The sequence below is a fragment of the Nerophis ophidion genome, linkage group LG06 (genome assembly GCF_033978795.1).
Source record: "Nerophis ophidion isolate RoL-2023_Sa linkage group LG06, RoL_Noph_v1.0, whole genome shotgun sequence".
Classification (NCBI taxonomy): domain Eukaryota; kingdom Metazoa; phylum Chordata; class Actinopteri; order Syngnathiformes; family Syngnathidae; genus Nerophis; species Nerophis ophidion.
The window spans coordinates 78,479,205-78,494,671 of record NC_084616.1 but is presented as its reverse complement, the minus strand read 5'-3'; the positions used below and the strand labels follow the sequence as shown (position 1 = coordinate 78,494,671).

Sequence of the window (15,467 nt, the reverse complement as noted above, 5' to 3'; positions counted from 1 at the left end):
CAGTGTTTGAGGTCTGTTTTACGTACTCTGTCATAGATCGCCCTGAGGAAGTTAATCTCATCCTGAAGACCGTCAATCTGTGCCTCAAGATCAATCTTTTTCATGTAGGCAATATCGACATCCTGTTGGTCGAGAAGAAGAAGGAACAATGCCCCATGTGGATCAATAAAGTTTGTCTGAGTCTAAGTCTAAATACATGTTTTTCATTGCGTTCCACTTGCAGAAACACTTAAGCACTTTAGCAGTTACCTTTTTAAGGACAACAAATTCATTCTCCAGATTTGCACGCTTGCCGATTTCATCCTCGTATCTGAAAAAGTCAAATAGAACGGACGAATCGGTGAGTTTACGACAGCTGATTGAGTCCTAGCTTTTTGCTGGTTCTCACTTTGTCTTGAAGTCTTCCACCAGTCCCTGCATGTTCCTCAGCTCTCCCTCCAGTTTGATCTTCTCGTTGCCGAAACCGTCCAGCTGTCTGCGCAGGTTGGCGATGTAAGCCTCGAACATGGCGTCGATGTTGGAGCGGGAGGTGGTCTGCTCCTGCATCAGTTGCCATTTGGTTTCCAGCATTTTGTTCTGCTGCTCCAGGAAGCGTACCTAGGAAAAACGCAAATTCGAATTGTATTTTCAGAGTTAGTGTTCAGGCAAGCATACAATATCGTGACATGATTATGTCCCAGGTCTTCTTCATTATCTCGGTTGCACGTTGGTACAAACAAAACCCCCCAAAGTATTTTTATTTTAAAATTTCTCATGTGGAGATCCAGCAAACAAGTTTGAACTTCCGGATGCAGATTGAGGGGGGCGGAAGGTTGGAGCCCATCCCTTTGTTTTGGGTGCCACGCCTCATATAGCCCCTCCCCTTTAATGCACCTCACCTTTTTGATCTCTGGCACATTTTGCTAATCCATCCAAGACTTATTCAGATGGATCAATAGTGACGTATTGGTCCGCATTGCTGACTTTCACACAGTTAGTGTGGGATTGAGTCACAGTCAGCCTTTCTGGACTGGAGTTAATAATACACTGGTTGACAAACAATAAGGAAATATCATTGACTTTGGTAAGTTTGATCGTACTCAGGTGGTATCTGCTGCATCAGGAGAAGACTTTGAGTGCTACTGTAACTCGATCACCACTTGAGTTTAGAGGCATCGTACATTGGATACGACCACTATAGAGTTTCCTGCCTCTTGCTGGAAGACAGATGGCAAAGGTCCAGCTATGGTCATGGACTTCTAGCTTCTATAGTCTGTGGGATTTGCGGTTGCATATATATATATAAATATATATATATATATATATATATATATATATATATGTATAGAGTTTGCATCGATCATCATTCTCCACAAACCAATGCCTATGTTCAAAATAGTTTTTACACCTACCTTGTCAATGAAGGATGCAAAGCGATTGTTCAGGTTCATGATCTGATCCTTCTCTTGTAGACGCACGCTCTGGATTTCGCGATCTATCTTTAGGTCTACGGGGGCCAGCAGGCTAGTGTTGCACTGGACGTTTGCAATGGGAGGTATCATCAAACCTCCGCCGGATCCAAATCCACTCGAGCTCATGGAGAAACCTCCTCCACCGCCAGAAACCATGCCGAAACCTCCACCACCGCCGCCGCCACCACCCATGCTTGACCTAAGTATCGAGGAGCTGGAGGCCATCACTGGCGATGACCTGTACGTAGTTGCAGATCTGGAGGACCAGCCACGTGAGCCGCCGCCGCCGCCTCCGCCGTAACCACCGACGAGGCTGCCACTGTAACCGCCGCCGTAGCCGCCGGCGAGACTGCCGCCTGACCCATAACTGGTGGATATGGTTCTACTGGAACGCATGGTAATTCTAAGAGGAAAACAAGTCACACACAAAGAGAGAGGGGCAAAGAGAGAGAGGTTTGGCAGAGCAGAGGTGTTCACTAAGAGGAGAGTCAAGTCCCTCTAAGTACTTTCTTCCTGTCCATGATGGCTTTTTATGGCTTTTCTCACAGCAGAGGAGATCCCAGCGAGCGTTTCAGTCCTCCAATCGCGTGGACGCACCAGCAAGGAGGCGGACACTTGCAGCGACAATGCAGACAGGTAAACGCCCTTGTAAAATGATACGGACTTTGACACGCCCGGACAAAAAGCACCATTGAGAGAAGGAAAGACATTCCGGTTGATTTCATTCCCACTTTGTACTGATCTTCCTGAGGACCGCACAGTCTGACAGGGATGGTCTGAGACAAAAGAATAGCCTCGGACTTTTGGATCCAGGTTGAAAATCCCAGGTTAGACCCCATGCATAGATGTGGTGATAATGCCACAGTGCAGAGAGCTAGATCCTGTAAGTCAGGGGTCGGGAACCTTTTTGGCTGAGAGAGTCAAGAATCCAAATATTTAAAATTGTATTTCCGTAAGAGCCATATACATTTTTTTTCAACACTGAACAACTAAATGTGTGCATTTTTAGGTAAGACCAACATTTCTAGAGTATAATAGGTCTCTTATTCTTTGTAAAAACATTGTTATTCTGAAGCTAACTGTGGAGGGGGCGTGGCCTGCGGGCCTGCAGCGAAGCGGGGTGTTGCCAGGATCGGCCTCGAAATCAGCGACAGGTGCGTAGATGGCCAACCTTTGCCTTGTTATCCAATCATCTGTCGCTCTGTTATAAGCAGCAGCCAGGAGTAGAGACGGGGTTGGAGCTGGAGCCAGAGCGCGAGTCAGAACGAAAGAGGAAAAGACAATTACTAGGAACCAACTGAGAGACTTATTGAAAAATAAAACGACATTGTAACCCTGAAACAGGCTCTCATGTCGGTGCTTGGGGGTCTGAAGAACCCCCAGGAGGGCAAGCCCCACACTAACCAATAATAAATAATTACCTCTTACCATTAATGCAACTTCTTGAACAGGTGCGGTAGAAAACGGATGAATGGATTCAAAATGTATGAGAATTTTTTTATATTTTGAGCGTTATTTTTAACACTGTGATTACAAGTGGAATTATTCATTACTTATCGTGTTAAGCAATGTCAGCTCAGATTTATCCGAGAGCCAGATGCAGTCATCAAAAGAGCCACATCTGGCTCTAGAGCCATAGGTTCCCTACCCCTGTTGTAGAGCCAGATGTGGCTCTTTTGATGACTGCATCTGGCTCTCGGATAAATCTTAGCTGACATTGCTTAACACGACAAGTCAGTGTTTTTCAACCTTTTTTGAGCCAAAACACATTTTTTTCATTGGAAAAATTCTGAGGCGCACCATCAGCAGAAAACATTAAAAAAAAATTAAACTCAGTAGCCGATATTGATAAAAAAAAAAAATTGTTCTCACAATCGCTCTTGTCTCTATGTAGGTGTACTACATAGAGACCGTTTGATCACATTACGCCTGTACAGTATATACCTTTATATACATATATACATACATATATACCTATACTGTATATACCTTTATATACATATATACATACACATATACCTATACTGTATATACCTTTATATACATATATACATACATATATACCTATACTGTATATACCTTTATATACATATATACATACATATATACCTATACTGTATATACCTTTATATACATATATACATACATATATACCTATACTGTATATACCTTTATATACATATATACATACATATATACCTATACTGTATATACCTTTATATACATATATACATACATATATACCTATACTGTATATACCTTTATATACATATATACATACATATATACCTATACTGACCGGTGTCTCACCTTCCCTTTATTTCAAAAATCCTCGAAAAAATTGTTGCGGAGCAGTTAAATGAACACTTAGCGTCTAACAATCTATGTGAAACCTTTCAATCCGGTTTCAGGGCAAATCACTCCACGGAGACAGCCCTCGCAAAAAGGACTAATGATCTATTGCTAACGATGGATTCTGATGCGTCATCTATGTTGCTGCTCCTCCATCTTAGCGCTGCTTTCCATACCGTCAATCATAATATTTTATTAGAACGTATCAAAACACGAATTGGTATGTCAGACTTAGCCCTGTCTTGGTTTAACTCTTATCTTACTGATAGGATGCAGTGTGTCTCCCATAACAATGTGACCTCGGACTACGTTAAGGTAACGTGTGGAGTTCCCCAGGGTTCGGTCCTTGGCCCTGCACTCTTCAGCATCTACATGCTGCCGCTAGGTGACATCATACGCAAATACGGTGTTAGCTTTCACTGTTATGCTGATGACACCCAACTCTACATGCCCCTAAAGCTGACCAACACGCCGGATTGTAGTCAGCTGGAGGCGTGTCTTAATGAAATTAATCAATGGATGTCCGCTAACTTTTTGCAACTCAACGCCAAAAAAACGGAAATGCTGATTATCGGTCCTGCTAGACACCGAACTCTAATTAATAATACAACTCTAACATTTGACAACCAAACAATTAAACAAGGCGACACGGTAAAGAATCTGGGTATTATCTTCGACCCAACTCTCTCCTTTGAGTCACACATTAAAAGCGTTACTAAAACGGCCTTCTTTCATCTCCGTAATATCGCTAAAATTCGCTCCATTCTGTCCACTAAAGACGCTGAGATCATTATCCATGCGTTTGTTACGTCTCGCCTCGACTACTGTAACGTATTATTTTCGGGTCTCCCCATGTCTAGCATTAAAAGATTACAGTTGGTACAAAATGCGGCTGCTAGACTTTTGACAAGAACAAGAAAGTTTGATCACATTACGCCTGTACTGTATATACCTTTATATACATATATACATACATATATACCTATACTGTATATACCTTTATATACATATATACATACATATATACCTATACTGTATATACCTTTATATACATATATACATACATATATACCTATACTGTATATACCTTTATATACATATATACATACATATATACCTATACTGTATATACCTTTATATACATATATACATACATATATACCTATACTGTATATACCTTTATATACATATATACATACATATATACCTATACTGTATATACCTTTATATACATATATACATACATATATACCTATACTGGCTCACCTGCACTGGCTTCCTGTGCACTTAAGATGTGACTTTAAGGTTTTACTACTTACGTATAAAATACTACACGGTCTAGCTCCATCCTATCTTGCCGATTGTATTGTACCATATGTCCCGGCAAGAAATCTGCCTTCAAAGGACTCCGGCTTATTAGTGATTCCCAAAGCCCAAAAAAAGTCTGCGGGCTATAGAGCGTTTTCCGTTCGGGCTCCAGTACTCTGGAATGCCCTCCCGGTAACAGTTCGAGATGCCACCTCGGTAGAAGCATTTAAGTCTTACCTTAAAACTCATTTGTATACTCTAGTCTTTAAATAGACTCCCTTTTTAGACCAGTTGATCTGCCGTTTCTTTTCTTTTTCTTCTATGTCCCACTCTCCCTTGTGGAGGGGGTCCGGTCCGATCCGGTGGCCATGTACTGCTTGCCTGTGTATCGGCTGGGGACATCTCTGCGCTGCTGATCCGCCTCCGCTTGGGATGGTTTCCTGCTGGCTCCGCTGTGAACGGGACTCTCGCTGCTGTGTTGGATCCGCTTTGGACTGGACTCTCGCGACTGTGTTGGATCCATTATGGATTGAACTTTCACAGTATCGTGTTAGACCCGCTCCACATCCATTGCTTTCCTCCTCTCTAAGGTTCTCATAGTCATCATTGTCACCGACGTCCCACTGGGTGTGAGTTTTCCTTGCCCTTATGTGGGCCTACCGAGGATGTCGTAGTGGTTTGTGCAGCCCTTTGAGACACTAGTGATTTATGGCTATATAAGTAAACATTGATTGATTGATTGATTGATACTGTATATGCCTTTATATACATATATACATACATATATACCTATACTGTATATACCTTTATATACATATATACATACATATATACCTATACTGTATATACCTTTATATACATATATACATACATATATTCCTATACTGGCTCACCTGCACTGGCTTCCTGTGCACTTAAGATGTGACTTTAAGGTTTTACTACTTACGTATAAAATACTACACGGTCTAGCTCCATCCTATCTTGCAGATTGTATTGTACCATATGTCCCGGCAGGAAATCTGCCTTCAAAGGACTCCGGCTTATTAGTGATTCCTAGAGCCCAAAAAAAGTCTGCGGGCTATAGAGCGCTTTCCGTTCGGGCTCCTGTACTCTGGAATGCCCTCCCGGTAACAGTTAGAGATGCTACCTCAGTAGAAGCATTTAAGTCTCACCTTAAAACTCATCTGTATACTCTAGCCTTTAAATAGACCCCCTTTTTAGACCAGTTGATCTGCCGCTTCTTTTCTTTTTCCCCCATGTCCCCCCCTCCCTTGTGGAGGGGTTCCGGTCCGATGACCATGGATGAAGTACTGGCTGTCCAGAGTCGAGACCCAGGATGGACCGCTCGTTGGGACCCAGGATGGACCGCTCGCCAGTGTATGGGTTGGGGACATCTCTATGCTGCTGATCCGCCTCCGCTTGGGATGGTTTCCTGTGGACGGGACTCTCGCTGCTGTCTTGGATCCGCTTTGAACTGTGTTGGAGCCACTATGGATTGAACTTTCACAGTATCATGTTAGACCCGCTCGACATCCATTGCTTTCGGTCCCCTAGAGAGGGGGGGTTGCCCACATCTGAGGTCCTCTCCAAGGTTTCTCATAGTCAGCATTGTCACTGGCGTCCCACTGGATGTGAATTCTCCCTGCCCACTGGGTGTGAGTTTTCCTTGCCCTTTTGTGGGTTCTTCCGAGGATGTCGTAGTCGTAATGATTTGTGCAGTCCTTTGAGACATTTGTGATTTGGGGCTATATAAATAAACATTGATTGGTGCATTGAATTCGTCCGCGCTTCCTCCCGTGCCGCTGTCTGTCGTGATATGGCTCAATAGCTTCAGTTTCTTCTTAGATTTCGTTTTCGGTACCTGCCTCCACACTCCAACCATCCGTTTCAATACATGCATAATCTGTTGAATCTCTTGCGCCGCTGAAATCCGAGTCTGAATACGAGCTACTGTGTTATACCTTTCTGTGCTATCCGCCATGTTTGTTTCTGTGTGGCTTCACGCTGTGACGTCAAAGGACAAAAGACGGGTGGATATGTCGACGGTTAAATCAGGCACTTTGAAGCCGTTTTTCGGGATATTGCGTGATGGGTAAAATTTGGAGAAAAACTTTGAAAAATAAAATAAGCCACTGGGAACTGATTTTTATTGGTTTTAACCTTTCAGAAATTGTGATAATGTTCCCCTTTAAAATGAAACTGAAATATGCAGTATTTAGTAATTAGAGCCCTAAAAAAATAAATAAATGCAGGACACCATTGATTTTAATGCTTTATTATTTTTGAGTAATCACAGTGAAAAGATAAATAAAATACCACTAAAAATATTTTTGATCCAAAAGGTGCCCCACTCAGAAAGTGATACATTTTTATTAAGGTTTTTTTTCAACTTTCAACTTTCAACACTTAATTTACGAGATCAACTTCAGATATATCCGTCGATTTTACGTTTTAACTATTATTTTGTTTGTTTTATGCTCTTTCGTCAAAGAAAACTTTGTTTCTATATGGCAACTGCACAATATATGCAATATTTACCACATAAAACATTTTAAAGTGACATTTTTGAACTAATTGGAGCTTTGAAAATAATTCATTATAACATGGATTTTTTTTTTTTGGCATTATTTTTCGTTTTGAACAATGGCAAAAAACAAATAAAAACAAAAAATTGTTTGATTGAAACTTGTATTAGTAGATTGCACAGTACAGTACATATTCTGTACAACTGACCACTAAATGGTAACACCCCAATAAGTTTTTCAACTTGTTTAAGTCGGGGTCCACGTTCATCAATTCATGGTAAAGATGGTTTCTACATGTGAATGAAGTGAAGTGAATTATATTTGTATAGCACTTTTCTCTAGTGACTCAAAGCGCTTTACATAGTGAAACCCAATATCTAAGTTCCATTTAAAGCAGTGTGGGTGGCACTGGGGGCAGGTGGGTAAAGTGTCTTGCCCAAGGACACAACAGCAGTGACTAGGATGGCGGAAGCAGGAATCGAACCTGCAACCCTCAAGTTGCTGGCACGGCCACTCTACCAACCGAGCTATACCGCTCCTTGGTAAAATAAAGACAAAAGAAAAAAAAAAACAGCCTGCATGGCAGCTTTGTGTCAACATTGCAACTTTTTTTCATTACATTTCACTTAATTCCAATATTTTTAATGTCCTTTTTTATTTTTTGCAATAGCATTTCCAGAATGTGTGGCGGGCCGGCAAACAAAATGCTGCGCTTGTGGCCCCCGGGCCACACTTTGGACATCACTGATTTAAAGGGACAACATCCACCAATAATGCATTTCCCCTGCAACTCATGCGTTTGAGTCTTGTCCACCTTGTTAATTATGCATCTGGACCTGCAGGTCATGTGTCCACAGAACGCAAAATCCCCCCCAGAGACCATTCAGGTGGTTCTTGTACCTCGGCTTCTGTTTTGTTCTAAAACTCAAACTGGAGCAGCCATAGAAAATGCAGCTAGATGACTGAATGCCTCACAATAAGACTCAAGTTGAACTTTTTCATGTCTTAGATCAGGGGTGAGTTTTCCAAGTATGAAAATGTGTGTGAAGTGAAGGGAATTATATTTATATAGCGCTTTTCTCTATTGACTCAAAGCGCTTTACGTAGTGAAACCCAATATCTAAGTTCCATTTAAAGCAGTGTGGGTGGCACTGGGAGCAGGTGGGTAAAGTGTCTTGCCCAAGGACACAACGGCAGTGACTAGGATGGCAGAAGCGGGAATCGAACCTGCAACCCTCAAGTTACTGGCACGAACACTCTACCAAATGAGCCGGAATGTTTGAATGAAGGAAACCACTGTTATAAATGTGTCCACCAGATGTCGCAATAGCAATTCTTTGTACAAACCCCGTTTCCATATGAGTTGGGAAATTGTGTTAGATGTAAATATAAACAGAATACAATGATTTGCAAATGTCCTAAAAAGACAAGATATTTAATGTTAGAACTCATAACTTGATTATTTATTTGTAAATAATAATTAACTTAGAATTTCATGGCTGCAACACGTGCCAAAGTAGTTGGGAAAGGGCATGTTCACCACTGTGTTACATCACCTTTTCTTTTAACAACACTCAATAAACATTTGGGAACTGAGGAAACTAATTGTTGAAGCTTTGAAAGTGGAATTCTTTCCCATTCTTGTTTTATGTAGAGCTTCAGTCCTTCAACAGTCCGGGGTCTCTGCTGTCGTATTTTACGCTTCATAATGCGCCACACATTTTCCATGGGAGACAGGTCTGGACTGCAGGCGGGCCAGGAAAGTACCCGCATTCTTTTTTTTACGAATCCACGCTGTTGTAACACGTGCTGTATGTGGATTGGCATTGTCTTGCTGAAATAAGCAGGGGCGTCCATGAAAAAGACGGCGCTTAGATGGCAGCATAAGTTGTTCCAAAAACTGTATGTACCTTTCAGCATTAATGGTGCCTTCACAGATGTGTAAGTTACCCATGCCTTGGCCACTAATACACCCCCATACCATCACACATGTGTAAGTTACCCATGCCTTGGGCACTAATGCACCCCCATACCATCACACATGTTGGCTTTTACACTTTGCGTGGATAACAGTCTGGATGGTTCGCTTCCTCTTTGGTCCGGATGACACGATGTCGAATATTTCCAAAAACAATTTGAAATGTGGACTTGTCAGACCACAGAACACTTTTACAATTTGCATCAGTCCATCTTAGATGATCTCGGGCCCAGAGAAGCTGGCGGTGTTTCTGGATGTTGTTGATAAATGGCTTTCGTTTTGCATAGTAGAGCTTTAACTTGCACTTACATATGTAGCGACAAACTGTATTTAGTGACAGTGGTTTTTTGAAGAGTTCCTGAGCCCATGTGGTGATATCCTTTAGAGATTGATGTCGGTTTTTGATACAGTGCCGTCTGAGGGATGGAAGGTCACGGTCATTCAATGTTGGTTTCCGGCCATGCCGCTTACGTGGAGTGATTTCTCCAGATTCTCTGAACCTTTTGATGATATTATGGAGCGTAGATGTTGAAATCCCTAAATTTCTTGCAATGTCACTTTGAGAAAGGTTGTTCTTAAACTGTTTGACTATTTGCTCACACAGTTGTGGACAAAGGGGTGTACCTCGCCCCATCCTTTCTTGTGAAAGACTGGGAAGCTGTTTTTATAGCCAATCATGGCACCCACCTGTTCCCAATTAGCCTGCACACCTGTGGGATGTTCCAAATAAGTGTTTGATGAGCATTCCTCAACTTTATCAGTATTTATTGCCACCTTTCCCAACTTCTTTGTCACGTGTTGCTGGCATCAAATTCTAAAGTTAATGATTATTTGCACACAAAAAACCGTTTATCAGTTTGAACATGAAATATGTTGTCTTTGTAGATGATGCTAATATATTCCAGGGATGTGATGATTGATTAAACATGACAACATTATGTATTATTTCAATGTATCTTTTTGTAACACAGTTAGTGAAAGAAGCGCACGTTTGTTGTTGTTTCTCCATATTTCTACACAACATCTCAGATATGGTAACACGAGCAAGCATTGGAGAATATGACGTGATTTGTGTTTATTTTTGGTTTAAGCTTTATACACCTATTTACCTGCACCCTGCCTCCTGCTGTTTTCCAACATCTACAAAGTAGTTAGCCACCAGCTGCCACCTACTGATATGGAAGAGTATTACACGGTTATGCTGCCCAGCTCTAGTGCATCGTCAAGGAAAATCAATCAATAAAGCAATGTTTCATTTATATAGCCTTAAATCACGAGTGTCTCAAAGGGCTGCAAGAGCCAAAATGACATCCTCAGCTCAGATCCCACATCAGGGCAAGGAAAAACTCAACCTATTGGGACAATGAGAAACCTTGGAGGAGACCGCAGATGTGGGGACCCCCGCCCCGGGCGACTGGAGCAATGGACCTAACATAATAGTGTGAGAGTCCAGTCCATAGTGGATCTAACATAATAGTGTGAGAGTCCAGTCCATAGTGGATCTAACATAATAGTGAGAGTCCAGTCCATAGTGGATCTAACATAATAGTGTGAGAGTCCAGTCCATAGTGGATCTAACATAATAGTGAGAGTCCAGTCCATAGTGGATCTAACATAATAGTGAGAGTCCAGTCCATAGTGGATCTAACATAATAGTGTGAGAGTCCAGTCCATAGTGGATCTAACATAATAGTGTGAGAGTCCAGTCCATAGTGGACCTAACATAATAGTGAGAGTCCAGTCCATAGTGGATCTAACATAATAGTGTGAGAGTCCAGTCCATAGTGGATCTAACATAATAGTGTGAGAGTCCAGTCCATAGTGGATCTAACATAATAGTGTGAGAGTCCAGTCCATAGTGGACCTAACATAATAGTGAGAGTCCAGTCCATAGTGGATCTAACATAATAGTGTGAGAGTCCAGTCCATAGTGGATCTAACATAATAGTGAGAGTCCAGTCCATAATGGATCTAACATATTAGTGAGAGTCCAGTCCATAGTGGATCTAACATAATAGTGAGAGTCCAGTCTATAGTGGATCTAACATAATAGTGAGAGTCCAGTCCATAGTGGATCTAACATAATAGTGACAGTCCAGTCCATAGTGGATCCAACATAATAGTGAGAGTCCAGTCCATAGTGGATCTAACATAATAGTGTGAGAGTCCAGTCCATAGTGGACCTAACATAATAGTGAGAGTCCAGTCCATAGTGGATCTAACATAATAGAGTGAGAGTCCAGTCCATAGTGGATCTAACATAATAGTGTGAGAGTCCAGTCCATAGTGGATCTAACATAATAGTGAGAGTCCAGTCCATAGTGGATCCAACATAATAGTGAGAGTCCAGTCCATAGTGGATCTAACATAATAGTGGGAGTCCAGTCCATAGTGGATCTAACATAATAGTGAGAGAGTCCAGTCCATAGTGGATCTAACATAATAGTGAGAGTCCAGTCCATAGTGGATCCAACATAATAGTGAGAGTCCAGTCCATAGTGGATCTAACATAATAGTGAGAGTCCAGTCCATAGTGGATCTAACATAATAGTGAGAGTCCAGTCCATAGTGGATCCAACATAATAGTGAGAGTCCAGTCCATAGTGGATCTAACATAATAGTGAGAGTCCAGTCCATAGTGGATCTGACATAATAGTGTGAGAGTCCAGTCCATAGTGGATCTAACATAATAGTGAGAGTCCAGTCCATAGTGGATCTAACATAATAGTGAGAGTCCAGTCCATAGTGGATCTAACATAATAGTGGGAGTCCAGTCCATAGTGGATCCAACATAATAGTGAGAGTCCAGTCCATAGTGGATCTAACATAATAGTGGGAGTCCAGTCCATAGTGGATCCAACATAATAGTGTGGGAGTCCAGTCCATAGTGGATCTAACATAATAGTGAGAGTCCAGTCCATAGTGGACGTGACATAATAGTGAGAGTCCAGTCTATAGTGGACCTAACATAATAGTGAGAGTCCAGTCCATAGTGGATCTAACATAATAGTGTGAGAGTCCAGTCCATAGTGGATCTAACATAATAGTGAGAGTCCAGTCCATAGTGGATCTAACATAATAGTGAGAGTCCAGTCCATAGTGGATCTAACATAATAGTGGGAGTCCAGTCCATAGTGGATCTAACATAATAGTGAGAGAGTCCAGTCCATAGTGGATCTAACATAATAGTGAGAGTCCAGTCCATAGTGGATCCAACATAATAGTGAGAGTCCAGTCCATAGTGGATCTAACATAATAGTGAGAGTCCAGTCCATAGTGGATCTAACATAATAGTGAGAGTCCAGTCCATAGTGGATCCAACATAATAGTGAGAGTCCAGTCCATAGTGGATCTAACATAATAGTGAGAGTCCAGTCCATAGTGGATCTGACATAATAGTGTGAGAGTCCAGTCCATAGTGGATCTAACATAATAGTGAGAGTCCAGTCCATAGTGGATCTAACATAATAGTGAGAGTCCAGTCCATAGTGGATCTAACATAATAGTGGGAGTCCAGTCCATAGTGGATCCAACATAATAGTGTGGGAGTCCAGTCCATAGTGGATCTAACATAATAGTGAGAGTCCAGTCCATAGTGGATCTAACATAATAGTGGGAGTCCAGTCCATAGTGGATCCAACATAATAGTGTGGGAGTCCAGTCCATAGTGGATCTAACATAATAGTGAGAGTCCAGTCCATAGTGGACGTGACATAATAGTGAGAGTCCAGTCTATAGTGGACCTAACATAATAGTGAGAGTCCAGTCCATAGTGGATCTAACATAATAGTGTGAGAGTCCAGTCCATAGTGGACCTAACATAATAGTGAGAGTCCAGTCCATAGTGGATCTAACATAATAGAGTGAGAGTCCAGTCCATAGTGGATCTAACATAATAGTGTGAGAGTCCAGTCCATAGTGGATCTAACATAATAGTGAGAGTCCAGTCCATAGTGGATCCAACATAATAGTGAGAGTCCAGTCCATAGTGGATCTAACATAATAGTGGGAGTCCAGTCCATAGTGGATCTAACATAATAGTGAGAGAGTCCAGTCCATAGTGGATCTAACATAATAGTGAGAGTCCAGTCCATAGTGGATCCAACATAATAGTGAGAGTCCAGTCCATAGTGGATCTAACATAATAGTGAGAGTCCAGTCCATAGTGGATCTAACATAATAGTGAGAGTCCAGTCCATAGTGGATCCAACATAATAGTGAGAGTCCAGTCCATAGTGGATCTAACATAATAGTGAGAGTCCAGTCCATAGTGGATCTGACATAATAGTGTGAGAGTCCAGTCCATAGTGGATCTAACATAATAGTGAGAGTCCAGTCCATAGTGGATCTAACATAATAGTGAGAGTCCAGTCCATAGTGGATCTAACATAATAGTGAGAGTCCAGTCCATAGTGGATCTAACATAATAGTGTGAGAGTCCAGTCCATAGTGGATCTAACATAATAGTGTGAGAGTCCAGTCCATAATGGATCTAACATAATAGTGTGAGAGTCCAGTCCATAGTGGATCTAACATAATAGTGTGAGAGTCCAGTCCATAGTGGATCTAACATAATAGTGAGAGTCCAGTCCATAGTGGATATAACATAATAGTGTGAGAGTCCAGTCCATAGTGGATCTAACATAATAGTGTGAGAGTCCAGTCCATAGTGGATCTAACATATTGTGAGAGTCCAGTCCATAGTGGATCTAACATAATAGTGAGAGTCCAGTCCATAGTGGATCCAACATAATAGTGAGAGTCCAGTCCATAGTGGATCTAACATAATAGTGAGAGTCCAGTCCATAGTGGATCTAACATAATAGTGAGAGTCCAGTCCATAGTGGATCTAACATAATAGTGAGAGTCCTGTCCATAGTGGATCTAACATAATAGTGAGAGTCCAGTCCATAGTGGATCCAACATAATAGTGAGAGTCCTGTCCATAGTGGATCTAACATAATAGTGAGAGTCCAGTCCATAGTGGATCTAACATAATAGTGAGAGTCCAGTCCATAGTGGATCTAACATAATAGTGTGAGAGTCCAGTCCATAGTGGATCTAACATAATAGTGAGAGTCCAGTCCGTAGTGGATCTAACATAATAGTGAGAGTCCAGTCCATAGTGGATCTAACATAATAGTGAGAGTCCAGTCCATAGTGGACCTAACATAATAGTGAGAGTCCAGTCCATAGTGGATCTAACATAATAGTGAGAGTCCAGTCCATAGTGGATCGAACATAATAGTGAGAGTCCAGTCCATAGTGGATCTAACATAATAGTGAGAGTCCAGTCAATAGTGGACCTAACATAAATAGTGAGAGTCCAGTCCATAGTGGATCTAACATAATAGTGTGAGAGTCCAGTCCATAGTGGATCTAACATAATATTGTGAGAGTCCAGTCCATATTGGATCTAACATAATAGTGCGAGAGTCCAGTCCATAGTGGATCTAACATAATAGTGACAGTCCAGTCCATAGTGGATCTAACATAATAGTGCGAGAGTCCAGTCCAAAGTGGATTTAACATAATATTGCAAGAGTCCAGTCCATAGTGGATCTAACATAATAGTGAGAGTCCAGTCCATAGTGGATCTAACATAACAGTGTGAGAGTCCAGTCCATAGTGGATCTAACATAATAGTTTGAGAGTCCAGTCCATAGTGGATCTAACATAATAGTGTGAGAGTCCAGTCCATAGTGGATCTAACATAATAGTGTGAGAGTCCAGTCCATAGTGGATCTAACATAATAGTGAGAGTCCAGTCCATAGTGGATCTAACATAATAGTGAGAGTCCAGTCCATAGTGGATCTAACATAATAGTGAGAGTCCAGTCCATAGTGGATCTA

General features: G+C 41.5%; 1 protein-coding gene across 1 annotated transcript in view; it reads right to left on the bottom strand.

The window, feature by feature from the left end:
- Nucleotides 1-1,965, bottom strand: part of LOC133555278 (keratin, type II cytoskeletal 8-like) — a 7,234-nt gene extending 5,269 nt beyond the window's left edge. Inside the window, exons 1-4 of the mRNA XM_061904911.1 lie at nt 1,392-1,965; nt 389-597; nt 250-310; nt 27-122 (exon numbers count right to left, since the gene is read on the bottom strand). Of these exons, the coding sequence (XP_061760895.1) occupies nt 27-122; nt 250-310; nt 389-597; nt 1,392-1,847 (822 nt within the window). The 5' untranslated portion in view covers nt 1,848-1,965. The remainder of the gene's footprint in view (nt 1-26; nt 123-249; nt 311-388; nt 598-1,391) is intronic.
- Between the last annotated feature and the right edge of the window lie 13,502 nt (nt 1,966-15,467).